This window comes from Dendroctonus ponderosae, unplaced genomic scaffold (genome assembly GCF_020466585.1).
Source record: "Dendroctonus ponderosae isolate FM_Combo_2020 unplaced genomic scaffold, Dpon_F_20191213v2 Dpon_F_20191213_6, whole genome shotgun sequence".
Lineage (NCBI taxonomy): Eukaryota > Metazoa > Arthropoda > Insecta > Coleoptera > Curculionidae > Dendroctonus > Dendroctonus ponderosae.
In genome coordinates, this window is record NW_026018814.1 from 1,114,419 (window position 1) to 1,142,373 (window position 27,955).

A 27,955-nucleotide genomic window follows, 5' to 3' on the forward strand; every position below is an offset into this window, starting at 1 on the left:
AGACAATAAATGACTGAAACCCAGGAATTAATTTTGGTTTAAGAGTTGTAAAACGTGCGCGAAAAAGTCGAGACTTACTTAAAGCTTTCTGGCGCGATTTGATGGAATACGCCGGAGGGCTGGCTTTTCCATAGCGAGTCAATTTTTCCACTGGGTACTTCGGCCCTGGTCCCAGTTCTTTCTTCAAATACCCCAACTTTACCCCCATGGAATATTGGGGATTGCGATACTTGGTGAAATCATGATGGTCGAATCCTACCACTGGCGGCAGCAAGTACTTGCCCGGGCCTGGACCTGAAAAACAAACGCGTTGAACTTCCATCAGCTAGTTTTTTACGCGCTTACCAATATTGCGACGAACCATTTCGGCTGCTTTCAACTACAGCCCGTTCAGGAATAATTGATGAAGAAAAATGTTGCCTCTTGAAACAATGAAGGCCTGGGCCCGGTTATGAGAACTCTTGAGGAATTTGATGAAACATGACCAATTTTTGACATTGATTAGGATTACCAGCCGATCCACAGCTAGTGGCAGCAGTTGAGGTGAAAAACGAAACTCGTATTGTAGAAAAGCGAACTTTATTGAGCTGTGAACTACACTAAAAAGCTGTCTTCGTAGTTCTCTCTCAGTGTCATGACGCTGTTCAGAGCGTCCTCATATTCATCAGCTTCCAAGGTGAATTGATTAAAGCGGGCAATTTTCAGCTTTTTGGCCTCAGTGTGTAGAGATTCAAACATTTGCCCGATTTCGCTGCCAGAATGAAGCCCGGCCAGGATTGGCACTGACTCGACTCCTAGAAAGAAACCCGTGCAAATTCAAATTAATTCACTAGATAATGGGATTCATACGTGTGTGTTCCAGCCGTGGGATGGCAGACACATTCCCATGCACCCCAATGCGGTCATCAAACAGATCGGGAAAGGGATTTTTAGTTGACATAGCCTCGCTTATTGTGGATACGTGACTTGCAGTCGCATACGTAGAACAAGCCAGGAAAAGCTCCAACATATCCTTGACCGACTTGCAATTGTAGGCTGCCATCGCCTTTTGCTTGCCCGCTTTGTTTGGAGGCTTTTTCAGTCTGGTCTCTGGTACTCCTCGTAACATCAGATGTTGCATCACTCTTTCCGTGCCTACGGGATTAATTTCATCAATCTCAAAGTTGCCAGCAACTATTGGCTTAATCGCTAATCACCTATGGAACATCTTGGAGTGATGCTTTTGTATAAAGGCCCCTCCCATTGGTCCAGACAGTCAATTAAATCCGCATCTGCGTTAAGAGAGAACGGCATACAAAGGCTGCCTGCCGCTGCTTTGCGGTCGTTTGCAGTCAAATCGGCACAGAGATCAGACAGGGAAAAAGTGGAAGATTCCAGTCTATATTTCAGCGAAATTGTGTCCAAGGCAGCGGCTAAAAAGGCGCTTGAATGGTACGGCAATTTGTGCTGCAAAAAACGCGCGCTGCACCAGACTATTTTGTAGCTATTTGTTGATGCTTACATTATATTGGGTATGGTAGAATTGCCGAGGTAACCCGGGCTGTCGCCATCCAGCCTCACTGGTACACAAAGGCACAAACATGCTACTGAACTCGCGGTACGTGTTAAAAGATAGCAGCAGATTAATGACTCGTGTGGAGTCATTCATGAGCGAATAAACCTGTTCGTGAGCAGTCTGGAAATCATTGTCGGGAAAATGTGCTGGAATGGTCGGCAAAACCAGCACCGACTTTCGATCATATTCGTCCCTTATGTGCTCTAGACAGGCTGAGGAAAGGCCAGCAAAGCCATTGGTGCAATCTGTAAGTATATGAAAACCCTGTAAAAAATATTAATGAAACGTGATCGAGTGATTTAAAACCCAAATAAAGCTGATATGGATTACGGCTTACTTGAAAATAATCGCATTCTTCAACATATCTCCGGATATCATCAGAGAATCGATCCTCAAACACTTCGCTTTTCCATAAAGCCGCCCCCAGGCTGTAACTATCGAAAGGCGTTTCAGCATTGCAGTGCTGATACTGCTTGATAACATTCACAGTCCTTGGGTGGAACCTTGAGTAGAGGAAATCGGACCAGACTTGTACATCTTGCTCAAGATTGTACTTCTTTGTGGCAACGGTCGGTAACGCACTGGCGTTGTTGATGTCCGTTTGGAAGGCGTTCTTTGATTCGCGCGGCGCCTCTTGGAGCTCGATTTTATGGCCTTCCCATTTCATAAACAGCTGAGAAGGATCTGGGGGCTCTTCATACAGATCGCCCTGTATGGGTAAGGTTTTCAGGCTGTTCTTCAGGTCAACAAGTAGGAGCCTTGGGGTAAACGTCACTTGGCCCTGGAGGAATATTTTTATCTTACAGAGGTGGAAGGGTGTTTTATTAGTTTGTGTGCGTTTTATTCGCAGCTAATGACTTTCATCAGACTCTCTCTGAGGCATAGGGGTTCTTGAAGCCTTGGGAAAATGAAAATATTGAAATACCTACATTTTTCCAAAGCTTGAAAAATTGAAAGCTTGAGATGAAGATCGCGTCCCAATATATTCCCAACATATGCAACAAATATACATTGACAACGTAAAGAGTGAACGAAAAAATGAGAATCGACCCTGCAGATGGTGGCAATACAAACACTTAGTCACTGAAGGCAAAGCGCTAGCAATCCGAAATAGTTGAATCCGGGTAAACTCTTGTGAAAACTTCTTCCCTACTTACCGCTGGGGTAATTCCTTCCCTAAACAGCACATTGTGGTCTATTTCAGAGGGTGCAGCTGAATCGTACTGAAAGCTGGACTCCTGAATGTTCCACCAATGCGTACCCACAAAGTTGGCATAATGACCGAATTGTAAAGTTAAAATTTCCTTTGAGACCATTTTTTTCAGTTTTTATCGTCTAGTTCATTAAGCGCCAGCACTCAAACTTCACCACTGTAAACAATAGTTTGTGGTTACGTTACGTTTTCAGAATATGTCGCAAAAATTGACGCATTTCTCTGCTCTGGGGGCCTTTTTTTAGAAGAATAGAAAGCATTTAACCTATTTAATTAATTACCCGCTATGCCCAATGTCAAGGTGTTTCCTTTCACAAAAAGTTCATTTGTGCCCGATATCTCACGATCTCGTTGGATGTTGTGGTATAGATAAGACCGACTGTATGGATTGTAACGCTCAGCATTTATTAATCAATCAGTCAGTTTTAAGCAAGTTGATAAATCACAAGTTTCGCCACGTTATTACTTAAAAGCCCATAAGAGCCCCTTAGAGACATGGACAGCTTAAATCCTACAGAAGTATTGAAGTTTTTGGAGTTCGTCAATGATCTTAAGCATCTACCACGACGAGGTTGGATTTTCAGCAAAATAAAGGACCATGAAACAATATCAGGTTGGTTTACAACAGCAGCTGAGTTACCAAAAGAAAAGTATTGTTTTTTCCAAGAATTACCTAGTTTTGGTTGATATTCTGGCAAAAGTTCGTGGTGTAAATTCAATATTACCATGCAATTAACATTCAAAGGCACAGTTTTCTGCGAAAAAGTCAATGTATAACTGAAAATATTATATTATTTTAGTCCAAAACCCTCGATTGAGCTTAAAAAACTTACATGTTTTCTGGTCTATTTCCCACTTTAGGTCACATGTATGCAATGGCCTTAATGACTTTCCTGCTGGGAAACGACTCAAAACTCGACCGAATCAAGTGTCTCCAATTAAGTTTGGTGCACGATCTGGCTGAAGCAGTTGTAACTGATCTTACACCACATGACAATGTACCTGAAGATGTGAAGCACCAACTCGAAGACGAAGCAATGAAGAAAATCACTAGTCACATTGGTCAATATCCTAATCTTCTGTACTATACATATTTCAAATGTATACTAAACAAACCTTTTTGTCTCAGGTTCAGCTGGTAGTCAAATCTACGATTTGTACAAAGAATACGAATCGAAGGCAACGCCAGAAGCAAAGTTTGTTAAAGACCTGGATAGATTCGATCTTCTGTTCACGGCTGCAAACTATGAAAAACGCGACAATCATCCGCAAAAATGCCAGGAATATTTCGACGCTCTGAATGGGAAGTTTGAGCACCCTTTCATAAAGAAACTGGTAGATACGTTGGAAGAGCAACGAAAAGGTGACGCGTCTTGTAATGGGCCAACAAAAGAAACTGCTTGATAAAGGGTTACACTGTGTACATAGTTTTCCTTGTACAGTAGAGTACACTAAGTAATTTTATTTTTTGAATGTATTTTAATTCCTTAAAAGCGTTTGTTTATCTAATAAATAGCTTGTCGACTCTCTGTGCTCAGTTTGCGAATTTCATCGCCATTACGATTAAATAAAAATTAAACTGGAGCTGAGTAATTTTGAAAACGCTTAGAAAATTCTCGATCTAGTTTAGTGATATGTTGGGAAAAAAACAAGTTTGCCGTTCCGGCATTTTCTACAAAATACTTAACAATGCTATCAAACAAATTATTCTATAATCATTCTATGCCTCAAAATGCGGCAAAAATTTCGATAAAAGCTGCCTGAATATTCAGTTTATTTCAGGCCATGAACGAAATCGGTCGCAAGTTTTTCGTGTCGTGTGAATGGCGTCCTTTGACGGAAAATGTAGAATCATTGTTGCCCTTTAAGCATGTGCGGTTGTTTATCCTGCCTGCAAACTGCAAGATTTTTGCAAAATGTTTTTCATTCGGAGTGGATTCATTGCCTCTGGTGTGAAGGATTAATGTGTAGAAAATAGAGGATGGGGCGTCGGCTTGCAGAAAGCTGGTAAGAATGATTTCTCTTCTATGAATCTTTTAGCTTGAACTAAGTTCAGTTTTTATACAAGCAACTGAAGTCTAAACATTTTTTATTATTATATTGTTATTATTATTTGCTTACCAGCCAATAAGCCTTGAAATGTTTAGGAAGATGAAATTAAACGAATGTAATAAAATCATTTATTTGGACACCATTTAGGTTCTGAACAAGATATCGATTCATAGTATGGGTATAACGTTAAATAGAAGTTAAGTAATATGTTAAAAATATAGCTAATTCATCGTGTCCGATAAAAAATCGGTAGCAGTGTAAGCGACACCAAACCTTCTATTTACATAAAAAATTAAATTAACTTTTTGGTCTTTATCGAAAGAGCTGCTTGTAGTAAATCATCATTCATTTTTTCAAGTAGCTCATGTGAAGTTGGATGCAATTAAACAGCATTTTCATACACTAATCAAACAGCAGTAATTGAAAGCTTGCTGTCATCTAACTACGAATATACCAGAATTAAAATTAACCGTTTTAAGAAGTAGTAAATTGCAATTTGACACTAAAAGATAGGATAAACACTAGCATGTATACATCTAAATAATAAGTTTTATACAGTTTGTAACAAGTCTATATACCACAATTTCATATTAAAAAAAACTATAAATAGAGTATCACAATCTACAAGTGTATATACCAATGAACATTTAATCATGTCTCTTAGTATACGGAATAGAATCTAAACGTACAAATTTGCATTATAACAATCTAGTTTCAAATTTCAAACAACCATTTACGTTACTTCCATTAGATAGCGACTTCATTGTCATCTTACATTCAGACAGCACAATTACCTAGAAAATTGCTTTTAAATTTTTCAAAAATCAATCAATATTTTGGGAGGATAACATGGGGACATTTGAATAACGGTGCCGCTGATGTAGAGTTATCAGCATTGTCTCGAATACATCTAAACTAAAATGGACAGAATTGTAAAAAGAATAATCTCATTAAATATTTTTGTATAAATTGTATGATTTAGTCTACGCCAGCAAAGCCCTGCGAGCCTTCAATAGCCTTCACCAGCATCTCCTTCAGATGAACGTAGTTATCGTATGGTGGCAAATCCAATCTATTAAAACTGCAAAATGTTCCTCAGTAAAATAGCTTCTTAAATTCTTATCATACAGAGAACGTACCAAGTGTGGGCTCGTGGAAAATTGTCAATAGTCCCCCATCGTTCTATGGTAAATAGCTGCGGCCCATTACTGCCATACAATTCTTTGAAGCCGTTCATTGGAACTCGGGATGTTCCAGTTACAAACTGCAATAGTCTGGCTCTCATCTCGCTGCTAAATGATAAAACCGCCTGAAACAAATCATTTTTTTTGTAGATGAATTTAGCTAGTACTCAATCAGACTAACCCTCCAGAAAAACTGAATAACTATGTGGTTGGGATGGTACTCGCCCTTATACAGAGTATTTGCTTTCCAGTCTTTTACGTCGATGTGCTGAATGCCGCACATTAACAGCTCGAGCTCATTTTCGTCGAAGATCTTGATTACCGTTAGAGGCACTAAGTCACTGAACCCTTCGAGAAACGCGTTCATTTGCTCTTGAACTCTGCCGACGAATCGCCATTGAATAATACATCTGAAATAAACAGAAAACGGGTTTAGAATAAGTTGAAAACAACCAACTTTCTATAAAGCACTGACTTGATATATTCATCTTTATTGGGATTATCTAGGGGTATATTGGCGCCTCCTTCAATCAGTTCATGGACGGTTGTATGGCCAAACGACTCCTCGTCAACGGAGAAAGTGAGATCCAGCCCGGACGGATCATTTTCCTTAATCCAAAGCAACGATTTGTAGTACTCAGAGTCGACAGACTCCATGTCTTTTAAATCTATCGATTTCGATAACATCATCTTGTAAAACGGCCTAATAAAGAAAGCTGCAAACGACAATAGTAAACAATGTTTCTAGACAATGAAGGCCAATGACTTGCCATCTAGGAGTTTGCCGTGATAGACGGCCATTCCAGCTACTCTGCCAATAAACTTGAAATACGCTAGATGCTCCTCATTGCACAATCCCGATGTAGGGTTGATTTGTAATGTGTAGTTATCCCTGGAAAAACTAAATTTACAAACAAATAGTCAGACTTGTTGATGTTCTCACATTGCCGAATACTCGAACAGTCCATAGTATGGATTAAACATTTCTTTGGACAACAAGTAGAACCACTCCCTTGCCAAGCCACCATAATCCAGACCCACTTCGCCTTCGAATTCCACCCATAACTTGGTTTTCAGCAAGTCTACCCTGGGCACGGTGGTGATGACTCTAAACGAGTCTTCCAGTATGCATCTTCTGCGTATTTTGATTTCAAACTTATTGGGAACGTTTGTCTGAAAAGGACAAACTCTGGTCTCATTCATTGCCCACATATTTTCGATATAATTTGGACTCACCGGTTTCCTAAGCTGAGTTTTCATGTATTCATATTTCCGCTTGTAATCCCTTGAATATGGTATGGCTGGACCGGCAATTTGCGGGTTGGAAAGCCGCGGATCGTCCCACTGAGTGGTTCTGGTATCTGGAACAAGCTCGGCTAAAACTGCGTCGAAAGCACACTTCTGCAACTCACTGTGGTCGATGAAGAATATGCGCCCGTCCGTATGTATGCGTTCCTCCCAGCCTTCAGGTAAAGGCTCCAGATCGTCGTCCGGTTTCCGATTAACTAGCGGCACGGCAGGCTGGTTGGGCATTGGACTCGCACGCCCCGTTCTTGGATCCACCCAAGACGTGGTTCTTTCATGATGATCAATGAAAAACAGGCGGCCGTTTGGAGCTCTGCACCCAAACAGCAGAAGCTTGTTAGTCTAATGAAACGTTTTCCGCCTCCCCTCGTCCACTTGTAGCTACTGACCTTTGAACACTCCATCCGGAAGGCAAATCTTCTCCGATTGTCGTCAAGTCGGTCTGCGATTGTCTACTGCTGCCAGTGTTGGCGGAAACTGGAGAATCGCGTCGCGATGAATTATTGCTATCAGCTTGGTCAAAACTCTGCAATTCAAATTTATCTGGTTAAAATGATGGAAAAGCCCCGGTATAAAGCGCAAGCTGAAGTAAACGGCGATTTTCTATTCGGCACTCTTCCAGTAAACTGTGCCACGCAACACAAACTAGCGTATGACAAAGTATACAAAAGCGATTTAAATACAACCCACTGGCGGTCTATGTGCGAAATTAATTGTCGTCACCTTTGCATTAGGAAAACTCACACCAGCACGCAATTATGAGTATTGAAACTGACGAGTTTTTGCGGGTTAAATGCCCGAAGAACTCAGCAGTTGCAAACAATGGCCGGAAACCCACACACACACACGAAAACTCCTTTGGCAATAATAATTGCTTCTGTGTGAAGAAGCTAAAAAGCTATAAATCTTGTTTGTGTTGTTGCGTTCAAGCAGTCGGCGGAACACTAGTTCAAATACACAAAAACAGCAGTTGCATATAGATGCTGAAAGCAAAACGCGTATAACGCAAATAAGGCTGAAATTAAGCTCTAGTCTCGTGTTGGGCCAACTGCAATGAACACAACGGTGTTGCATCTAACTTCGAGCAGACAAGTCAGAAAACTAGGAAAATCATCTACCGCCATTGGGCTTATTAAAGCTTAAGTTTACCGTGTCAACGCGAGTTTGGGATGCGGTTTGATTCCATGAGTTCCTCCGGCTTTCAGCCTCACTTTCAGCCGATCCGTTGTAATCGGAATCGGTCACACTCAGTCGATTGGCCACGTCCGAACTGGCTTCGCTTGCATGAGAGCCAGCGTTTTCATCGGCAGGACGCAGATGATTCCGATCTTGCTCACTGTTGCCTGCAAAGGACACAGGATCCGCTGGAAGCGACTCTTCGACCTGTGTGTTGTCGTCATCGGACTGCTAAATGTGGCATGCAAGTAACCAATATGTGCTGTTTTACTCTGCCCATGGATTCAGTGCAAAAAAGTAAAATCAGGTGCAAGACAGACCTGGTTATTGTTGGTTGATGTGTCGCCTCGTCCATTGCTTTGCTCTTCCGCGCTTATGTGATATCGTCGTTCGAATACTTCTCTGTCCTCCCCTCGAGTCACTTCTTCAGTCTCAGCCGTGTTGCTCCTGAAGAAAATGCAGAACTAGGAACCCAAAGCTTACTTCTAAACAGGCAGGCTTACGTTAACGTGGGTCGCTCCCACTGCGTGGTTCTGGCAATATGATTGACATAGTAAGTTCTGCCATTTGCATCCTGCCGTTCCTCCCAGCCGGATGGCAGCGGCGCTTGAGACTCGGTAGAATTTGAAGAAACGAGAATCGCCTGCAAATCCAAAACCGGATTGTTCGCCAACTCGAAATCACTGAACTCATCCAGGTTAGACTTACTTGAGATGCATTTTCTTCCCGTCCTTCGCTCACAATCTCCCATTCGTTGGTGTTGAGCGGCTCTTCAATGGCAGCAATAGGCGCTGAAGAACCCCCATCGAAGAGATAGGCGTGGTAGATCTCGAGGTAGCCGCGGACGCGAGACTTGGCGCTAAAACTGCTAGGTTGCGTGAAAGAACACGAATGAAGAGCATGCATTAAATGAAGTCAGAGCACTTGAAGATGGCAGTGTTATAATTCAACTGGTTTCAACAAGCAAACACCTGAATAGCCAATGTTAATCAACCGTTTGAAAATCCCCTGAACGAATTACACCCAAATGAGACAAACTGTGAAACAAACCCGTCACATGCCTGGATCATTACAACGGTTAATTAAAAAATTTTCTATTGAGTTGGAGAAGGTTTACCTTCTGGGTCGGAGCAAATACTTTATTGGAGGAATTATGAGTCCTTCTCGTTCCTTTGGTAAATTAACGAGCGACAGCTCCACCATGCCAAGGAAATCATCCCGCGTCAGTCTGTTTTCGTCGAAAACTTGTAAAATTAGTTTGTGTTCAGTGGGTTTGACCTAAAAAGCGCACATTTATATGCAAATGAATCATAAAAAACGATCATAAAAATCTTACCCTAAATATAAACTCTTCGTTCCATTCCGGATTCAACGTCTGCAAAAAGCCAAACATTTATAAATGCATTTTTAGAAAACACTACAATTTTCCTGTACCTTTTTCCTAGTCCGAGTTAATACAGAGTCAATAATTGCATCCTCATTTATTGGCACAAGATCGATTTTAACATAAGGGTCGCTAAAAAATCAATGTTAAAATTATCAAACGAAAGTCACTGAAAACCCCAGTACTTAAAAAAGCGATTACCTATGCGATAAACGAACTATTTCATTAAAAACAAGTAATAAAACTGGTGTAGTTATGTAAGTTAATTAACAGGCAAGTAAACACGAGTGTGGAAACAAACAGCATTGATCAAATTGCATAATTAGGTCTGGTTTTCAAGCAAATACCCATAGGCATCTATGGCCCAATTTTAACAATGATTATCGGGTTCTTGTGGCAGTGAATTTGTACTTTTTACTGGCCAGAATGAAGGTTGCTCTTACTAGAGCTTTCAAGGTTAATTATTAGCAAATTCTATGATTCAATAACAATCGCTTGTTGTTTCCTATTTGGGTGCGAATGCAAACTCACCTGGCGCCAAAAATGTCCTTTTTCATCAAATTCTTGCCTTTAACTACTTTAAGGTGCAATTGGCTCGTTGACTCTTCACTCTGAAATAACAGTTTGAGGATTAAAATGTTCAGAATTAATTCGAGACGCCGTTAAAATCTTGGCAGGATAAGCAATACGGATTAGGAATAATCCAAACATTAAACTTAATTTTTGTAGTTCGAACTTCAGGTTTGCATTAGGGCCTCAGTTTGATTGATTTTTAACTAAATGTCGTAGCCTTTTCTATAGCAATAGTTCGCATCTAATACCCAAGTAGTGCTTGAAACTGCCAAACATTAGCATATTTATCACAAAGTAAATTCTAGATAAGGTGCCAATTTCCTGGCAAAACTGTTAAAATTGCTCCTCACTATCAGACGCATTACATATATTTATGTCTTGGTTGTTTCTCATTGCCGATAAATTATTAATTACTATCCTAGAATACGAAATATAATGATATGTTCCAAGCATTGTAAGGTCATGTGCTGGGGATTATGGAAAAGGTAAGATATGAAATTCGTCATCCTTACAAGCACAAAACGTTTCGGCCGTGTAATGATTGGACGAGCTAAACAGCCGACTATAAATTGAATTAACAAAACTGGGAATTAAACAATACAATCCATAAAACTGATATGGCAATAGTCGCACTATATAATAAAGTGTTTACGACGTTTACTTACAAATCCATCTTCTTCTATCTGGGGAATGTATCCGAAAACATGATCAGAAGCCATTAAAAAACGTTCACTACCGTACACTTTAATTTAACATGAAAAACGTAAAATAAAAGGTGTTTCAGTAAATGGATACACAACTTGACATGTCTTCTATTTTTAATCAAGGATTACTGTCAGTTTTGACGGAATATAGATTGGGGTTAGATTCCAATAAACAACAGCGCATTTCAAACAAACCGGGGGGTTTGTTCGGAATTGAACAAGTGCAGTAGCGCGCAGTGCACACCGACTTTATTAACGATAATGAATTTTTTAGATTTTTAATGAATTTTAATTTTAATTTTAGTATAATTCCTGTATTTTTCACAGTCAGCTCAAAAGCCGGAATGTTATTGATTATCTGCGAATTGCAATATCGGGGGCGCAATAAAAAAATAATAAACATAAAACGTGTTCCTAATGTGTTTCAAATTAATTTATTTATACAACTTTTATTACTTGACTGATTATGGTCGAAAATACCAGAACGTTCTGATTGAAAAGCTGCTTTGTAAATATTTTAATAAAAATGACTGCCACCCAGGAAGTTTTAGAGATTAATTTCGAAATTCATAATTTTTTATATATTTTTTTCGTATTATAATTTTGAAAAAATCGGGCTGCTTTTCTTTTTTTTGCTGTGAAATACTACAAACCGAAACGTGATAAAAACTTATTTGTAAGACCGAGTAAACAAACAATTCAAAGACTATCCAGTATAAAAGTTCTGGATCGAAACATACTTTTATCCAACGGCAAACAGTCGCAACTCACTTAAGACCAGATCTAATTCTTCCGTTCGAGTTTTACTTTTTTGGAGAAACAAATCTGAAGTTGCTACTCAACTGAAATCACAAAAATTGGCAAGTTTTTCGAACTTTTAGGCCGTTGTAGAAAAGAATTTCTTGTTAACGATTTGTAAGACCGAGCGCGGCTTGCAATCTTGAAAGGTGCTTTGCTCGACTCTGAAGATTTTTCTGAAGAAAATTTTTCAACGACGGAAGAAGCCTGATGATGGCATAAGAACGAAACTTTCTACACGCATCGACAAAAGCGTCTTCATTCGAACAGTGAAATCCGTATCTAGCTACTGTTTTGTTTGTCATGTTTTTGTTTTAACTCTGCTTCGCTCGGATTAAACTGCAAATTTCTTCAACGCTTCAGTTTCCTTATTTAATGCGCCGGAATTCAACAAAATTTCTATTCACTATTTCTACTGAATATTAATTAATGCCCCAATGGTTAAATCCCTTTTAAGTTTATCAAGTAGTATTAACCAAAGCCAGTTAATCACAAGCCAAATTCCTTGCGTTTTGACCTTTCGATTATCTCCCATATTTCCAGACAAAAATTGTGATTTAGTTGAATGTTGCGCAACTATAGTCAAATCGTGGCCTGCTTAGGAAAAACAACTTAAAAAAGTCCCTCGTTTGAGTAGCTGAATGAACTCACCACACTTGGCATACAACTCGTCCGCCTTCTTGCTCGTTCTTGAACGGCAATCACCGAAGGAGTGCGACTTCTCCTATTGTGATGGTGAGTTCCCCAGCTGCTGCTTCTTGGTCTGAAGATATGCTGCACTTCTATGCCGTTATTGCCGCTATCATTGCTTGGTGACTCCGATGAAGATGAAGAATCGACGGGCGGCGGCATTGAAAGCATTTTATGCAGTCTTATTACGTCGTTTCTAACTCAGATTTCCATGCTTGTCATCCTGATTAAACACTTCAGCACTTTTCGCTCTTTTAGCAACATTTCACTTAGACCAACCGAGCGACTGGTTTCTCAGCTAATCGACCGATGTTAGTGTGTAAACCTTTTCCAACTTCAATATGTATATCACCACACTCGGATCTAGTCCTCACATTAGAAGCGAAAATCGCGTTAATCGTGTCACCTTTTGTTAAGATTCTCAGTAGAGTTTCAAGTTTATAAATTTGTAAATAGAGATAACATTATATTGTTGAAAGATAAGATTTTTAATGTGTATCCAAAGAACCGAACCGATCAAGGAGACGCTTCCCAAACACTAACGAGCTTGGCAAATAGAATTCTATATGCGAGTGTGAACAAAACACGCAAACAAACCTTTGCATATGCTTAGTTTAAAATATTTTATTGCAATAATAGTTTTTTGAGCCAGTGAAGCTTTGAATAATTCATTGAAATGATCGTATAATAGCTTCCAAAAATGGCACTCGCCACTGAAAAATACTATCATGCTTTCGACTGCGATGCATTAGGAGAATAATATTCTAATTGGGAAAAAATGTAAGGGTATTTTGCTAGTTGGCCAGTTTCTCGCGTTCGCAGTTTATTGTGGAATCGCGGTTATTTATCAATGTTCACTCCCTATGATCTGTAGATTTCACTCGAAGTGCGAAAATTCAAAATTATTGCGGATCTTCTAAATAGCCCTTAGTTTTCGGCTCATATTTAGAAAAGTTGAGTGATATTTTTTTGTTTGAGTGTTTTTTTTGAAGCTGTAACTTTAAATTTAAAAGCGCAGTTTTTGATGTAAAACATTATTTTAGAAATGTTTCTATTTTTCACGCGAAAGGCAAAAAATGTACATAATGTACGTCTTTTAAACCGCTCTTTTGTAAACCGTCTTTAGCTCGTATTTAGAGAACCGGTTGAGCGGTGAAGTTCTAGTTATCATCGAGTGATAGAGCCTTAAAACGTGCACTTTTTTACATAAAACACCGTCCTAGAAATTCTTCTAGTTGCCACGTAAAATGCGAAAATCCGAAATTTCTGCGGGTTTTTCAAAGTTAACCATACATTGTCGCAATATTTTAAGAGCACTAAACAAAACCAACCCAAAATAAAATCCTCTAATTTTCCCCCATTTAACCCTTTAACTATATTCCTAAAACCATCCAATTACTCAAACACCCTGTAAATGCAACTGCATAATCCCAACACCCTGCACGCCACTGGATGTTACCAAACCTTAATAGTTTGATAATCTGTGGTCCGTGGTCAAAGCCAAACACGTCAATCCGTCTTTCACTCAAATCGTCGAACATTTTCTAGGTTAATTGGTTATTACGCGTCTTCCATGTTATTTTAAAGAAAACCCTTGATTTACGGCAATGGACGAGGATTTCGACGAAGCCCTACAGCGGGCCATAATGGCCAGAGTGGCCCTTGTGAACCATTTAATAACTGACGTGACTATAGGCCCCAATTCGGTGAGAAAGCCAGGCAGTGATCGAAAGCTGGCGGCACCAAAACCTAAAGCGCCCGGTTCAAAGGCTGATGAGGCAAACTCGGTAAAAACTAGCCCTGTGATCGAAGAGGGGGTGCCCACGCGGCAATTGCTGCAGCTGTTCGACTGGGAAAGGCAAGAAAATGTGCATAATGCTCTGAAAGAACGACTTCGTCGTTTTAAGCAGTTTGATGCCGAGCAGGAAGAAAGTGGCAAACAGGCATGGGCTGATGCCCAACGAAAGCTGAACGACAATTTGCAGAAACAGGAGAATACTCTGATCGAAGCCAGTAAACAGTATGAGGTGATTCAGGCGTCTCAACAGGCGCAACTTGCCCAGATGAGGAAAATTGCGGCAGAAAATTTGGAACAGAAAAAACAGCAGCTATTAAATAGAGAAAGGCAACGACAGCTTTTGGCCAATCGGGTGCTGAGCATCAAAGAAAATCAAGAAAAGTATAGTGTGGTGTTTCAGCAGATCATAGAGTCGATAAAAACCGTAACTGGAATTCCGGCTTTAAAGGACAGTCTAGAACTAGATATCAATGCAGTTAAAGGGTTTCATGAACAATTCGAAAAAATCATTGAAAAGTGTAAAGGTGATAATGTTATTAATGTAAATGACGAGGATGTGGAAGTGTCCGGTAACGTGTTGGAGAACATCGTTGCCCTTAAGGGAAAAATAGATGCAGCGATCGAAGATAAACGAAAAGAAGAACAAAGAACCGCAGCTAGTATCGAAGAAAATAAGCAAGTAGTGCATCAACCTGATCCTTCTACAAATGCAGCTCCAGTAGCGGTAGCTGGTAGTATAGCGGACAACGTTTCTGATATTGCGGAGCAAATTAATTCCTACATCAGCTTAAGCAACCTACAGATATATCAGGCGGTGCTAAACTTCAGGAAAGCGTTTAAGGAACGAATTAGCGATGTGGAAAACAATCAATCACACGAGGTTAAAACGTTTAGGAACGACTGCAGAAAAACTATTAACATTTCCGTTAACGCGTTATCCAATGTTAATCCGGAGCACATTTTGGACAAATACAGGAAACTTCACAGGTATTCTCACTATTTTTCAGTTAAATTTCACAATTTTTCTTATACGGCTTTTTAGCTTGCTTAGAGGGGAAACTGTAATGGTGGGCGATAACGCAGTAAACGCATCGAAACACCCACAAGGAATTTCCTTCTGTATGGACCTGTTGGCTAAGAAATTTGTCATGCAGGGCGATACGAATGTTTCAAGTAATCCTGAATCCGCCTTCTGCTATGCATCTGTAATACTGTCGCTTTGGAATGATTTCAGCGACTTTGGCATGCTTGTGTTGGCCTATTTCTACGAAACATGCCCTTACTTGGTGCCCTATTATATTCCACAGGGCGTAGATGAAAGCCATGAGAGCTACTTCAAGAAACGCGGCTACCAATACAATAATGGAGATGTGGAGCAACAAGACAAGTTTATCATGAGAATGAGCGGTAAGCAGCCAAATCCGAATGTCCGTTGGCTTGGACGCTAAACACCCATTTCAGGTATCATGAAGCTGTACTTTGCCTTGTTAATTACCAAGCCGAAGCGGGGACAGGAATCTCCCTACAATTTAAAAGTTGGCTGGAGATGGTTGGCGTCGTTTTTACGACTGAAGCCCGAAATCGACATTACGGCAACAGCATTGCGAGTGTTTTTGGAAACGGTCGGCTTCGAAATGGATGCTCGATATGGGAAGCAGTTTCAAAAAATTCTAAAAATTGTTCTACAAGTGAGTGGTGCTGGAAACATGGTTCTCCTCATTTTAAGCTGGATTTTTTAGATATTTTTGCCCAAATGCAAAGAAACCAAACACTTGGGAGGCGTGCTTGAGCGCTTGGAGGAGCTGTTAAATAACTACATAAAGACTGGAAAGTTCGAAAAGCCGCCGACGTATATAGACTATGCTTTCTGGTGATTGGAGCCTGATTGTAACAGATGTATTATACTTATTTACAGTTTAACAAGCCTTTTGAAAACGTCCACCGTATTTCTGTATAAACATGATTTCCTTTGTGCTATAAGGTAATCAAGTTTCACCATTTTTAACCGACTTTGAATCCGTTACCGCAACTTCGAGCTTAATTGTTTGCTTGTTTTCATCGTTTTTCACTATGAGTTTTTTATCTGGCAAGTTAGCAACGGCCAGCTCTATCCGACTGAGGGTCCATTCTACATCATTGTCTTCTTTGGTGGTATATAAATACATGGTTCCTTTTTGTTTCTGTCCTTTGAGCGGCACGGTGAAATGTCCTTTGTTCCCTTCAATAAGGTTCTCACTGGATCTGCCCACATTGATATAACCGTCCCTAATGGGCTTTCCTAATAGTTGCACTGCAGCAGGGTGCCCCCGAACTTGTTCCAGGGCTTCTTTGTAAAACGACGCTGTTTTTATGTTGTTTTCTATTTTCGCTCTGGCTGTAAATCCCATAAGCACTGTGGCAATGCCTCCCACTGCAGCCACTTTTACTAGAGTCATATTAGTTATTGTCATTTTGTTTAAATAACTTTAATTTCATCAATGTACAAGATCTCTCATTAAAGGCCGATGTGAGGTTAAGCAGCCTTTCTACATCAAGCATTGAGACTCGCGTTAAGTTAGGCGCATTCTGTGAATAACGTGTTTATTGCGACGTTCTCACTCGCGCGCGTAGCTTCTGGACGGAGCTAGCGGAACTTTTCCTGCTTACTTAATTCAAAGCAAAAAACAATTTAAATTCTCATACTTAACCACTGGCCTCAGGCAACATTTACAATAAGTTGGCCAGTTTTTTCCTGAAATATTGATAATTGTGCCCTTCCACTGTTCTTCTATCGGATATAAAATCTGCCATTGGGGCCTCAATCCAAATTTGAAATGAACGTTTTACCACTTCACTTGCCGCCAATGTTTCATAGGACTTGGACGATACTACTAGTCCTTTCAGACTATCTAGGGCTTGGATCAGGTAACTTTCTTGTTGCATCAATTCCTCGGACGAGTCTACACAAAAAAGAACTCAGCACATAAAAATCCAAACTCAAATTCGGGATTCTAGACTCACATTTTGTCTGGCCATCAAAGTACTTGTTTTTCTTTAACGAATTCGACATTGTTTTCAAAGCGTCCAACTTCATCTTGGCGTTGGTAATTCTCAGCAAAATTGTTTCTGGCGCATCGAAAGGACCATCTAGAATATCAACCAGCAACTGCAGTTCCTGATGCCCCATTTGAATACTGTTACTATACCATGTCGGGCTTAGGTCCCTATAAAACAGATTCGAGTTTCTGCAAAGAAACATGTATGAACTTTCGGCATTTCAATTGAAGAATTCAACTAACGTGCATTGCCTTTGGTAATCCAAGGGGACATTTTTGAAAACAAGCATTTCTTTCACCCAAGTATTATTCAATAGTGAATTCATCCAGCTTGGGTCAAATGTGAAAGACCGCAACCGCCAGTTGGAATTGCTGAATGAGTCCTGATTCCTCCTCATGTATTTTACAGCTTGGGACATTTCATTAGTAATGAATTGGATTAGCTGCAGCTTACTGTTCTGGAAAGAAAATGACCCTGTTGTCCAGCTTGTTGGTTATACTTTGAGGAAACCTTACTATTTCTAATTTGATTTTCTGAACCTTAGAGGTAAAGTTTTCTGCTTCCACTCTACTAGTGCTAAACTGCTGGTCGTTTATTTCCCTAAGCGTCGCGGCCATTGTGGTGTTGAAAGAAATTTGCATCAAGGCTCTCTCCAGCCTTTCCTCAAGTTGAGCTTTGTTACCTCCAGTAAAAGAAGTCTAAAATGCTCACACTCCAGACAGGTTTAAATAGGGATGAGTTTTGGCTTACCAGGATGTGCTCTTTACGACTGTTGATCTTTTCCAGCAACTCTTTCATCTCTCTGCTCTGATTTCGAATTTTCATTTCAGTGTCGACATGAATGAATGCCAACCTTGCCAGATCACGATCAGGGATCTTCTTATTTCCCACCCTATTCAAAACCCTTAGATGAATAATCAAATAAAACTAGAATCGATAAGTTTTACTGATAAGTTTGCAGTCTTTCCTTCTGAACGATTTGTTGAAGCTCCGTTACAGCATTCCCGTTCAAGTGTTTTAGCGTTTGGTATATCAACTCCACATCGTTTTCTTGCAGAATTTTCCTACATTCTTTTGTAACTTCAGGGTGGTTGTACACTTTCTTTGAGGAATGATCACTTTTCATGTTCTTCTTCATTAAGGTCGTATTAGGAACTTTGAAAACTGAGCCTTTGGCACCGTTCAGAGTTACAGGCGTCGCAGGGATGGACAAGTTGAAATCAAAGAAACTTTGGGAGTTGCAACGCATCGGAGTGCAGTTAGTAAGGCGAGACGATTCTAAAAAGCTGCTTCCTTCAATAACAAAGGGGAATATTCCTGATTCCTGGTCATCCCTTGTTCCATACGCTGTTTGATCGCCGCCTTGGGGCGTTCTAAGGGACTGTTTGAGGCGGCTGTTGGATTGCATGGAGATATTGCTAAGCTCTTCCATCTTTAATTCTTCATCTTCCATCACTAGCCGTTTCAGTTTCAAGGCGCACTGTTCCAGTATTGGCTGTAATTTGTGTTTTTAATGGTAATACCCCCTTGGTGAATTAAAAGAAACTCACTGAAATGTCTTTGATGGTACTATTCTGATCTCTTTCATCTGGGATAACACTTTCCAGCTTGGACACGAGCTGTTCGGCCTCCAAGTGCTGTTGTTTCAAGAGTTCCATCTTGGACTCCAGCAGGAACTGGCGTTCTTCATTCTCATCCACTTTGCTCTTTAAAACTTTCAAAGCAATCTCTGAAAATGCATCACAAAACAGCTACTAAGTACCAGAGCATTTTATTCACATACCTTTCATTTTATACTTTGCATACATCTGCTTCACATTCAGCTTATTCATTTCCACAGTTTCTTTCAACGGCTCTAACTTCTTCTCGAGGTTTAATTTGTGGTTGTATGCCTCCATTTCCTTGACTTTAAACGGAAAAGACTCCTAATTTCGAGAAAATAAAGGTAAACGAGAGACGTTCAGTTGTACAAATTGAACTTGCCTGTTGGTCAATGGGTTTAATTTTCAACCTGTTGCGAATTACATTTAGTTTCACAGTTTCCGCTTCTTCCCTGGGACGAACTGATGCAATTAATTGTTTCCATATGTGGCTTGTCTGCTGATTGCATATGCTTTAAAGGGACAATTAATGTGTTTAAAATTCCAGGCTGATTTCAATATAAACAGAACTAGGAACTTTCAACCGGTGCTTGAAGTGCGTGAGTTTTTCGGGCTTTTAGGACGAATACTATGACGAAGGAAAGCAGGAAAAACTCATCAGTTTCAATGTCTGGGGTTTCAAGTAACGAGAAAAATGAGAATGCGATGAGCAAAAAAAATGAATAAAAAAATAGAGTTTCAAGTGTAAATTTACCTAAGAAGGTTAGCAGGGACTCTTCCGTCATATCCCATATCTTTGAGCCACTTGGCAATATCTTCAAAAACTTCCATTATTTTTGAATTTTTCTTTAAAACACTTGGTAGATTACTCAACGGTTTCTCATTGTTCACTGTCAGTAGAAATAGATACTGTAGAGAAACACAACCTAAAAACGAAAGCGGTATTGCCAGCGCCCATGCAGATAATTCTGGTGCCATTAATTCAATTTTTTAATTTTAATTTCAAAAGGTAAAACAATAATGAACCACACTAATTGGGAGCGATTTGAAAAATAAAATCAGGGTTGTAACTGCGAAGTCATGGGAAAAAATGCAAATATGTGCAATTTCTTTGAGTTTTAAAAACCTATTTGCTAAATTGATCTTTCGGTTTAAAGTGGGTTTGAATGCTGTAGCTTTGAGGTAACAATTGTTACTACAATTAAACTCTAAATTAATTTGAAAAATCAGGAAAATTGCCGTTTTTTTTCAATTTGGCACCGCCGAAAGCTTCTTCATTTCATATAGGTGTTGCCAATAGCAGAAAACATTACTTGGAACATTTACATTTCTGTCAAGTGTTTATTCAAGTTTTTCGAGTTCCAGTACTAATCGCGGTTCTGATTATTCAATTATAAACTTCAGTTTAAGAAATACAATTTAGTTGCTTATTGATGAATGTAATTGCTTTTTGAAAAGAAAAATTGAATTAAAGCATTTCGACGTTGTAAGTCCGGCATCTATGCCAAAACGGATTTCCGCATCTTGTCATTGGCGCAGCCATTTTAATTTCTCTTGTGATTTGCGTGGCGTGTGGAGTGATTCGGTTGTTCGCGGGTCTGCGCCGTTTAATTAGAAAAACACAGTGTTTGTTCTGGAAACAAAATGGTAAGTATTAAAACACTCACAGTTTCATGTCACTGTAGCGAAACTTTCACGTTAAAGCAGCGGGGTCGAGACGAAAACACTACCAAAGTGTTTGTGGGGAGTCTTCCGGCCGGCATCAGCCCCGACGATCTCAGGAAACTCTTCGAACCCTATGGAACCATTGCCGAATGTGATATTTCGAATAATTGCGGATTCTTGCATCTGGAGGATCGCGATCTGGCCATGAAAGCCATTACCGAACTCAACGGTACTGATTTCATGGGCTCCCGAATTTCGGTGGAAAAAGGCCGAGTTAAGCCGCGCCGAGGTCCTGGGGGTCCCATGCGAGGAGGCCCTGGCGGCAGGGATCGAGGTGCACCGTACGCCAGAGGCGGAGGCGGAAGAGATTTCCGAGGTGGACGCGGCGGAGCATTTGGAGGTATAGAAGGAGTTCAACGCCAAACCTCTTCTGTTCTAAATATGTTTTACCTTGACTCAGGTGGTAGAGGAGGATTTGGAGGACGCGGACGAGGACCTCCGGGGGGCGGATTTGAAGACCGGAGAGGAGGAGGCGGCTATCCATCTCAGGATAGAGGATATGACCCCTATGGGGGACCAGCGCCCGCTCACTATGAAGACCGGGGGGGCTATGGGGATGGTCCTAGAGGAGCACCTGGTGGATACGAGGACCGAAGGTAAGATACGCTTTAGCAAAGTTTTAAGGTTTAATCCTTCGTGGTGATTTGCAACGAAGCTTGACTGATCCACTGAAACTAGATAGTTTCCTTCTTCATGAAGCCAATATTGATTGTTGAGCACTAACTACATTCTCATTTCAGAAGCGGGCCTCCTGCTAGAGGACCTGGTGGTGGTGACCTTTACAGCCGCAGAGATGCCGGAGTCAAGCCCATGTAAGATTCAAGATTTTCTTAGAGTGCGTTTTAAGCTGAGTACTCACACCCAATTAGTTCAACTTGCAGAACACAGTTGACTAGCTGTTTAGCACATAACAAGCTGATTCCCTCTAACACAGTTTGCCTAGCCTTAGGCATCTGAGTGAATATGTAGTTAATTTAAAATAGTAATACCATTGTTACTAGGGGTGGCGGTGGCGGCGGCGCAGGCGGCGGTTATGACCGATATGGAGGAAGCGGCGGATCAAATGGTTATGGCTCAGGTGGAGGATACGGAGGACCGAGCTCTGGTTATGCCAGTACCGGTTACGGCAGTGGAGCAAGTGGCGGCTATGGAAATAACGCAGGGTATGGCAGCGGTGGGGCCAGCAGTGGCGGTTATGGAGGCGCCTCAAGTGGCGGCTATGGAGGAGGAGCTGCCAGTGGAGGATATGGGACCGGTTACGGCTCAGGCGGAGGAGGATACGGAGACAGGTAAGCTATCTGGTGGCTATTAAACGTGGGAAGTAATAATTTGAAGAAGTGGTGGCTATGGTGCTGGTGCGAGCAGCGGCTACGGAGGTGGAGCGGGAGGATATGATGATGGCTATGGAGGTGCAATGGATTCCCGTGGCGGGGGTGGAGGATATGAGTCCTCATATCCACCAATTCAAGCTCAACGAGGGTAAGCGATGCTTAATAGTCAAATGCCTCAAATTTTCTGAGTTCAAACCTATTGAGAAAATGAACAATTCACGGGTAGATATTTGTTGGGCGATTTATTTTTCTTTGTTAGCTAAATAGTAGCTAATGGTTTCTGACGTTACAAATGAACCGTGGGTGTAATTTGCTGTGCGCTCTTTGATGTTTGGTTTGGCTGAGATCAGTGTTCTGTTCACTCACTTTGAGGCATCTTCATGAGCCTCTGCTCGCGCGAAAGTAGATAGAAGACAAATGCTAATCAGTTTGGATATTTGCGATCGGTTCCTCTCGGAGCCGGAAAACCCCAGCGCCTAAGTAATTCCAGTTAGTGCTAAGTTGCGCCTTTTGAAAAATTCCTGGCGGTCTATGAACGTCTCACCAAACTAGCATGGAAAGCTATATGCATCTAACACCAATAGTTCATTTGAGTATCTGTTTAAATGATATCTCATTTTGTATTGTAGCTACGGAGGCGGCAGCGGTGGTGGCGCAGGTGGCCGAGGCGCCGGAAGACGTTATTAAATTAAGCGCACAATTCGCCTAGGACAAATTCAATTAAGCGATTTGTATATTCTTAAATAGCGTTTGCGTATTCACCGGAAAATTGGCATGTCAAATTTTCGTTTTTGTGTTAAATGTACAACGTTTCCTTCCACCAACTAGCCCGATTACTTAGTATTGTGTTCGCTTGCTCCATTTTAAAATGTTTGTAGATAAATGTCCCAAAGAATCGCACATAGAATCCAAAGTTTTGGGTAAACGTAGGCGCAGCTGATTGATTTGTCCTGAACTAACTACAGTAATTTGGTATTTAGGATGTATAATTATTTTTAAACAGTTGAGCAGGAGGTAACAAGTGCTTCCTCGCGAAACTTTGGTATTACAGTTGAAGGGAATCGCCTTCTAATAAATCGGTAAAAATTGTGATTTGTGTTTTTCAACTTTACATACCAAACCACGATTATCTATCGGCCCCCTAAAACCGGTTACTTTGGATTATCCGAAACATAGCCGTTTATTTAAAGCGTTGTCCAACGAAAGAGCAAGAAAATGAGCAGCGGCTGAAGCACGTCCGGAAATTGCAAATAAGTGCGTCTTTCCAAACCGATTGGGAAACATAGTGCCAACGTAAGCTGTACGAGAATGAGGTTGTTGATGAAAAAGCTTCACTATTGAAACTGTTTTTGTTTAGAGGGTTTAACGCAGACTACAAGCACGGTGGGCCCTTTGCTTGCAGCGCGTAGATTCATTGTTTTTGTGAGAGTAGCTAGTAATTTATTAGGTGCTTAAACCCACTGCCACTTTGTTTTGCGGGCGGACTATAAAGTTAGAAGCAAACCGGACGTCCTGGAGAAATAATCCGCCCCACTGTGTCAATCCGATAGATTACAGTTTTTGCGTTTGAGAAGATAAACTCTTATTCCATTGCGGACTATCCAGCGAAATCTAAGGCCCTGCGCTACCAACAACAAAATAGCGAATCGTACGGATGACCGCTAGAATTGTAAATCGCCATCATTTGCGTCCATTTACAACGTAAATCTGCGAGTATATGAGAAAGGTATGTTTTCGTTTTAAGTTTTTTTCCGTTACTACGGCCTTGGTGGGCGACCCTTCTATAGGCAAATAAAGGCATTTTTACTATCAAACATTATCCTTACAAACCACCAACAAGAATAGAGCGTTTGATTATTGGACGAGATTCGATCAATGCGATGCTTTAATCTACGAGCAGATAGTTTCGATCAACTTAACATTTGAATAGCAATAATCGATTCAAGGTTAGCGCCTTAACGATGCCTTTATTTTTTTACTCGTCCTGCTGGTGAAATACATAAGTTTGTTTTATAGGCCATTCCAATGAGCGGTGTGAAATATCTGCGATAATTCGCTGGGATGTTTGCTGATGTTATTTGCAATTTCCTTCGAACGAGTTAAGGACTCCTTCCGGGAAATTTCCTGAACGAGGTATGCACTTGCAAAATTTTCACAAGTCACTTGTACACCGGGTGTCCCGGAAGTGACCACATAATATAAATTGGTCACCAAGCTGGATTTTTCGGGGACACCCTGTTTATTGTGTGAGTGTTTAAACCAGAAAAGAAATCTCGGAACTGAATTATTTTCGTTGCCGATTCAACAAAATAAAATGTGTTTCTTCACGCTACTTATACATGGTTTGTTTCAGCTAAAGCAACTAGTGGAGAGCGCTTGCCATGAATCCAATGGCTTTCAAGGGAAACGGATTGAGTGTGTAAACTATTGAATATAGTGATTTAATCGGTGTTTATTGGGATTTGCTTTTACAAAGCCATTTGTCCAGCTGTGGGCCCAGTGTAAGGCCCCAGCGTGTCCCGAGCCTCTTCCTCAAAGTTTTCCATTTCTTCCATCGCCTCCGTTTCCCGCTGGATTCTGTTCAGCTCATTCATTTGCGCAATGTCTTCGGCCCTTAGCACCATGTCTATGACCGCAGCTTTGGCTTCGCCTTCAATGAATTTGTGCTGAAGATTGGAAGAAAATTCGCATCATGACAATGTGGAGTTTTTTTCAGTACCCATCGCTCCTTTGCGAGTTTGTTTCGTTTTTCCGTCAAAATGTCGATTTCGATGTTGTTAATGTCCTCCATCTGCTGGTTGTAGCGGTATTTGAAAAGCCAATGCGCCAAATAGTGTATGGGATCTCGGGGCTGCAGTGTCGTAATTTCGGCTATTGCCAGAGCCAGCGGCTTTCCCAGGCAGGTTTTTAGGTAGCTGACATCCTCTGAAGAGATTTTGCTTCCGATTGAGACGCTGGATGTTGCTGAAAAGTAGCTAGAGAATTTTTGAAACGAATGTTTTATCTAAAATCTGCTACTGGTGTCTGTGGATTCATCAGTGTCGGCGGTCATGTTCGCTTTCAGCTCGTTTAGTCCCTCAGGGCTGATGTCTTCCAGTAGTTTCGACTGTTGGGCCTGTTTGAATGTGATCGCTTGACCATCGCCTGTTATTAGCTGACCGTTGTGCAAAATTTTCAATCCTCGCTCCTGTAGAAGTTCTACAAGCAAGCAGAGCAGAATTAATTCATTTATACTTCTATAGCTTTCCCATTTCCCATCCTGCTGTTTGCTGCATTTCAGATCGAAGGATAAATTGAGGAAAACTTGTCGATAAAAGTATTTATTTGCATATAAAAGTTGCTAAAAAGTTTACATGCCTGTTGAGCAAGCAAAAGCAAATCTCCTTGAAGGAAATGATCAGTTTTCTTAAACTACCTGACAGCTTTTCCTCTGGATAGAGAACCTTCCAGCCAGTAGTTTGCAGGGCGGTGAATTTTTCGATTTCCCCCCGGATTTGATTGACTTGGTCGGCGAATTTCGCGTCGACCAGTTGAGCTTGGGACTCGCTAAGAGTGGATTTTTCCGCCTCAATCAGCACGAGCAGTTTGCTTAACCCGTTGGACATTTTTTCAAAGTTCTCGTCCATGACCAGCACGGCTTTTTCGTAGGCCTTTTGGGCTTCCTAAAATTCAGTCGCAATGCCATGTGAAGTTACCTACTTGAATGGAACTTGCCAATTTTTGGGCTTTGATGCTTTCGGAGTTCTTCTGTTGTGTGTCCTCCAGTTTGGCGATTTCGTCGTCCGTTTCAACAAGCCTGAGGGCGATTGTGGGCTCTTCTTTCCCCGACTGAAGCACTGCTGTTAAGCTCTCTTTTTTCGCCTTGAGTTTATCGAATTCGTTGCGAAATGCGAACTGGATTTCATACAGCTTATAGCTGAGAACGCTCATTATCAGTTCGGTTTTCTCCACTATGGCTCCATGGCTTTCCAGGCTTTTCCTCAAGTCTTGCAAGTCTTGCACTACGATATCGTGTAGGTTCTGAATTCGGCTGATGTCCCTGAAATTGAGTGCATTTTGCGAGGATAATCAGCATCTAATGGACTTTTTAGGCCGACAAAAACAAAGCCTTACTCGGGAATATCAAAGTCAGTTTGATCTAAAACTCGCAAATTTAACAGCGAAAGGCTGCGCTCGAACTCTTTTCTAATTTCCATCATGAGCGCGACCACATCATCCGAAGAACTCATGGTGTAAATGCGAGTGTTTGGACAAACTCGAAGTAGAACGTTGACGAGTTACTGTCAGCTCACCTGTCCAGGAGGGACACTGTCCGGTCTTTAACAACAATGGACGGGCGGGTTGTTTGGGCGGATTTCTGCGTGCACAAGTTTCGGATTGTATTCTTGGTCTCCTCAACTTTGGATATGATTTCCTTCTTAAGCTCGAGTAGTATCTTCATAGCGCTGCCAATTTGCTCTGTTTCCATTCGCAACTTGTTAATTTTTCCTCTTGGAGCCAGTAGATCCATAATTTCGACGGCTGATTTTGCTTATTTGTTCTGACTTTGACGATTTTGAGCTTTCATATTTCAATTCGAAGTGCTAATTAGTGCCTGGAGCGTTTTAATTTGCTAATTTATCAACTGTTTTTATAGGATTTTTTGTAACAGGCATGTAAGTTTAGGGTTCGGCTGTTGGCTCAATCTTTTCCAAAAATTGAGTATAAATTTCAAGTCGCTGCTTGCAATAATTCGAGAAAGGATTCTTTTTACAGGCCCAAAATTTTTAACTTTGGTCGTTTTACGCTCAAGTTTGAGAGCTTCTCAAAAATCAGTCGATGTTGGGATTGATTTACAATTTTCCACATTTTTTTCTTAATGTCTTCTATAAGCGGTGGGCAAATTTCAAGTCGCTAGTTGCTGTAATTTTAGCGTTACGATTTTTTTTTTGGATGGTCGATATTTTGATGTTGCTATTTGAGGGTCAAAGTTTACAAGCTTTTCAAAAAGCAGTCGGCGTCAGGACTGTTTAACAATTTTTTTCATTTTTTCCTCACTGTTTTCTACATATACTGTACAAATTTCTGGCTGCTTCTTGCTCAAATTTTTGAGTTAGGAATTTTTTTTTGACAGTCGCAAACTTTTGAATGTTTGGCGTTTTTAGGCCCTAAGTTTGCACGCTTCTCAAAAATCGGTCGGCCTTTGGATTGTTTTACCATTTTTCAAATTGTCTCCCCATTATTTTCTATAAACCGTGCATAAAATGCAACTCGCTACTTTCTCGAGTTTTCGTTTTGGGATTTTTTTTACAAGCGGGCAATGTTTAATCTTATTTAAGCCCAAGCCCAAGTTTGCGAGCATCTTGAAAATCAGTCGACTTTGTAACTGTTCTAGAATTTTCAACATAGTTTCCCTAATACTTTCTGCAAATAATGTGTTGCAACCCAATTTCAGGTTGCAACTTGCTTGAATTTTTGAGATAGGATTTTTTATAACAAGCTAGAAATTTTGGATTTTGGCGGGCGTTTCAATGCTAAAGTTTGCGAGCTTCTCAAAAATTAGTCGACATCGATATTGATTTAGAACTTTCCATATCGCTTCCTTTATGCTTTCTATAAATTGTATCCAAATTTCAAGTTTGCTACCTGCTTAAAATTTTGATTTGGGAATTTTTTTTGACAAGTGTGAATTTTCGACTTAGAATTTTTTTTGAGGGACGCAAACTTTTGAATTTCGTCGTTTTGAGCCTCAAGTTTACAGATTTCTCAAAAATTAGTCCGTTCTGGGATTCTTTTCCAATTTTTCACATTTTTTCCTCAGTGTTTTTTCTAAATCTTGTGCAAATTTCAG

General features: G+C 40.6%; 9 protein-coding genes across 22 annotated transcripts in view; 3 read left to right on the plus strand and 6 right to left on the minus strand.

Annotated features, from left to right (window-relative positions):
• The window catches only part of LOC109536316 (outer dense fiber protein 3), a 1,361-nt gene extending 867 nt beyond the window's left edge, over positions 1–494 (minus strand). The window contains exons 1-2 of the mRNA XM_019902482.2: positions 346–494; positions 79–294 (exon numbers count right to left, since the gene is read on the minus strand). Coding sequence (XP_019758041.2) covers positions 79–294; positions 346–364 — 235 coding nt within the window. The 5' untranslated portion in view covers positions 365–494. The remainder of the gene's footprint in view (positions 1–78; positions 295–345) is intronic.
• A 68-nt stretch (positions 495–562) lies between these two features.
• LOC109536312 (protein misato) lies at positions 563–2,951 on the minus strand. The gene is made up of 6 exons (XM_019902476.2): positions 2,713–2,951; positions 1,893–2,336; positions 1,502–1,819; positions 1,197–1,446; positions 850–1,134; positions 563–794 (listed from the first exon to the last, which is right to left on the minus strand). The coding sequence occupies exons 1-6, from the start codon at positions 2,869–2,871 to the stop codon at positions 595–597; spliced, it is 1,656 nt and encodes a 551-aa protein (XP_019758035.2). The 5' UTR covers positions 2,872–2,951; the 3' UTR covers positions 563–594.
• Positions 2,952–2,955: 4 nt separating this feature from the next.
• On the plus strand, positions 2,956–4,297 carry LOC109536317 (5'-deoxynucleotidase HDDC2). The gene is made up of 3 exons (XM_019902483.2): positions 2,956–3,381; positions 3,630–3,830; positions 3,898–4,297. The coding sequence occupies exons 1-3, from the start codon at positions 3,264–3,266 to the stop codon at positions 4,170–4,172; spliced, it is 594 nt and encodes a 197-aa protein (XP_019758042.2). The 5' UTR covers positions 2,956–3,263; the 3' UTR covers positions 4,173–4,297.
• A 637-nt stretch (positions 4,298–4,934) lies between these two features.
• LOC109536310 (E3 ubiquitin-protein ligase Nedd-4) lies at positions 4,935–13,187 on the minus strand. Of its 7 annotated transcripts, none has more exons than XM_019902471.2 (18): positions 12,596–13,187; positions 10,401–10,480; positions 9,920–10,001; positions 9,822–9,860; positions 9,603–9,763; positions 9,194–9,353; positions 8,989–9,128; positions 8,806–8,932; positions 8,459–8,713; positions 7,699–7,835; positions 7,417–7,622; positions 7,241–7,365; positions 6,948–7,177; positions 6,775–6,896; positions 6,480–6,720; positions 6,186–6,414; positions 5,960–6,129; positions 4,935–5,901 (listed from the first exon to the last, which is right to left on the minus strand). In XM_019902471.2, exons 1-18 carry the CDS (start codon positions 12,803–12,805, stop codon positions 5,799–5,801), a joined length of 2,817 nt encoding a protein of 938 aa, XP_019758030.1. In that variant the 5' UTR covers positions 12,806–13,187; the 3' UTR covers positions 4,935–5,798. The 7 variants fall into 7 exon arrangements, with proteins under 7 accessions (XP_019758030.1, XP_019758031.1, XP_019758029.1 ...); XM_019902472.2 differs by having other exon boundaries at positions 8,459–8,716; positions 9,194–9,344; positions 12,596–13,186; XM_019902470.2 differs by having other exon boundaries at positions 8,459–8,716; positions 9,194–9,350; positions 12,596–13,186.
• A 903-nt stretch (positions 13,188–14,090) lies between these two features.
• LOC109536436 (mRNA export factor Gle1) lies at positions 14,091–16,371 on the plus strand. The gene is made up of 4 exons (XM_019902652.2): positions 14,091–15,419; positions 15,475–15,839; positions 15,894–16,120; positions 16,172–16,371. Exons 1-4 carry the CDS (start codon positions 14,242–14,244, stop codon positions 16,304–16,306), a joined length of 1,905 nt encoding a protein of 634 aa, XP_019758211.1. The 5' UTR covers positions 14,091–14,241; the 3' UTR covers positions 16,307–16,371.
• LOC109536437 lies at positions 16,297–16,882 on the minus strand. The gene has a single exon (XM_019902653.2). It carries the CDS (start codon positions 16,880–16,882, stop codon positions 16,418–16,420), a length of 465 nt encoding a protein of 154 aa, XP_019758212.1. The 3' UTR covers positions 16,297–16,417.
• On the minus strand, positions 16,882–19,996 carry LOC109536435. The gene is made up of 10 exons (XM_019902651.2): positions 19,824–19,996; positions 19,452–19,581; positions 19,252–19,393; positions 19,019–19,197; positions 18,416–18,963; positions 18,219–18,360; positions 17,984–18,166; positions 17,711–17,925; positions 17,433–17,656; positions 16,882–17,371 (listed from the first exon to the last, which is right to left on the minus strand). The coding sequence occupies exons 1-10, from the start codon at positions 19,898–19,900 to the stop codon at positions 17,139–17,141; spliced, it is 2,073 nt and encodes a 690-aa protein (XP_019758210.2). The 5' UTR covers positions 19,901–19,996; the 3' UTR covers positions 16,882–17,138.
• A 576-nt stretch (positions 19,997–20,572) lies between these two features.
• LOC109536409 (glycine-rich protein DOT1) lies at positions 20,573–24,576 on the plus strand. Of its 7 annotated transcripts, XR_007281698.1 has the most exons (8): positions 20,573–20,716; positions 20,774–21,134; positions 21,195–21,390; positions 21,535–21,606; positions 21,778–22,083; positions 22,136–22,273; positions 24,142–24,258; positions 24,479–24,576. XR_007281698.1 is itself a non-coding variant. In XM_048667296.1 (7 exons), exons 1-7 carry the CDS (start codon positions 20,714–20,716, stop codon positions 24,152–24,154), a joined length of 1,092 nt encoding a protein of 363 aa, XP_048523253.1. In that variant the 5' UTR covers positions 20,575–20,713; the 3' UTR covers positions 24,155–24,194. The 7 variants fall into 7 exon arrangements, 6 of the variants coding, with proteins under 6 accessions (XP_048523253.1, XP_048523250.1, XP_048523251.1 ...); XM_048667296.1 differs by lacking the exon at positions 24,479–24,576 and having other exon boundaries at positions 20,575–20,716; positions 22,133–22,273; positions 24,142–24,194; XM_048667293.1 differs by lacking the exons at positions 24,142–24,258; positions 24,479–24,576 and adding an exon at positions 22,755–23,217 and having other exon boundaries at positions 20,575–20,716.
• LOC109536408 lies at positions 24,558–26,938 on the minus strand. Of its 2 annotated transcripts, none has more exons than XM_019902599.2 (6): positions 26,418–26,938; positions 25,840–26,164; positions 25,541–25,787; positions 25,144–25,323; positions 24,845–25,089; positions 24,558–24,791 (listed from the first exon to the last, which is right to left on the minus strand). In XM_019902599.2, the coding sequence occupies exons 1-6, from the start codon at positions 26,633–26,635 to the stop codon at positions 24,594–24,596; spliced, it is 1,413 nt and encodes a 470-aa protein (XP_019758158.2). In that variant the 5' UTR covers positions 26,636–26,938; the 3' UTR covers positions 24,558–24,593. The 2 variants fall into 2 exon arrangements, with proteins under 2 accessions (XP_019758158.2, XP_019758159.2); XM_019902600.2 differs by lacking the exon at positions 26,418–26,938 and adding an exon at positions 26,239–26,411.
• Between the last annotated feature and the right edge of the window lie 1,017 nt (positions 26,939–27,955).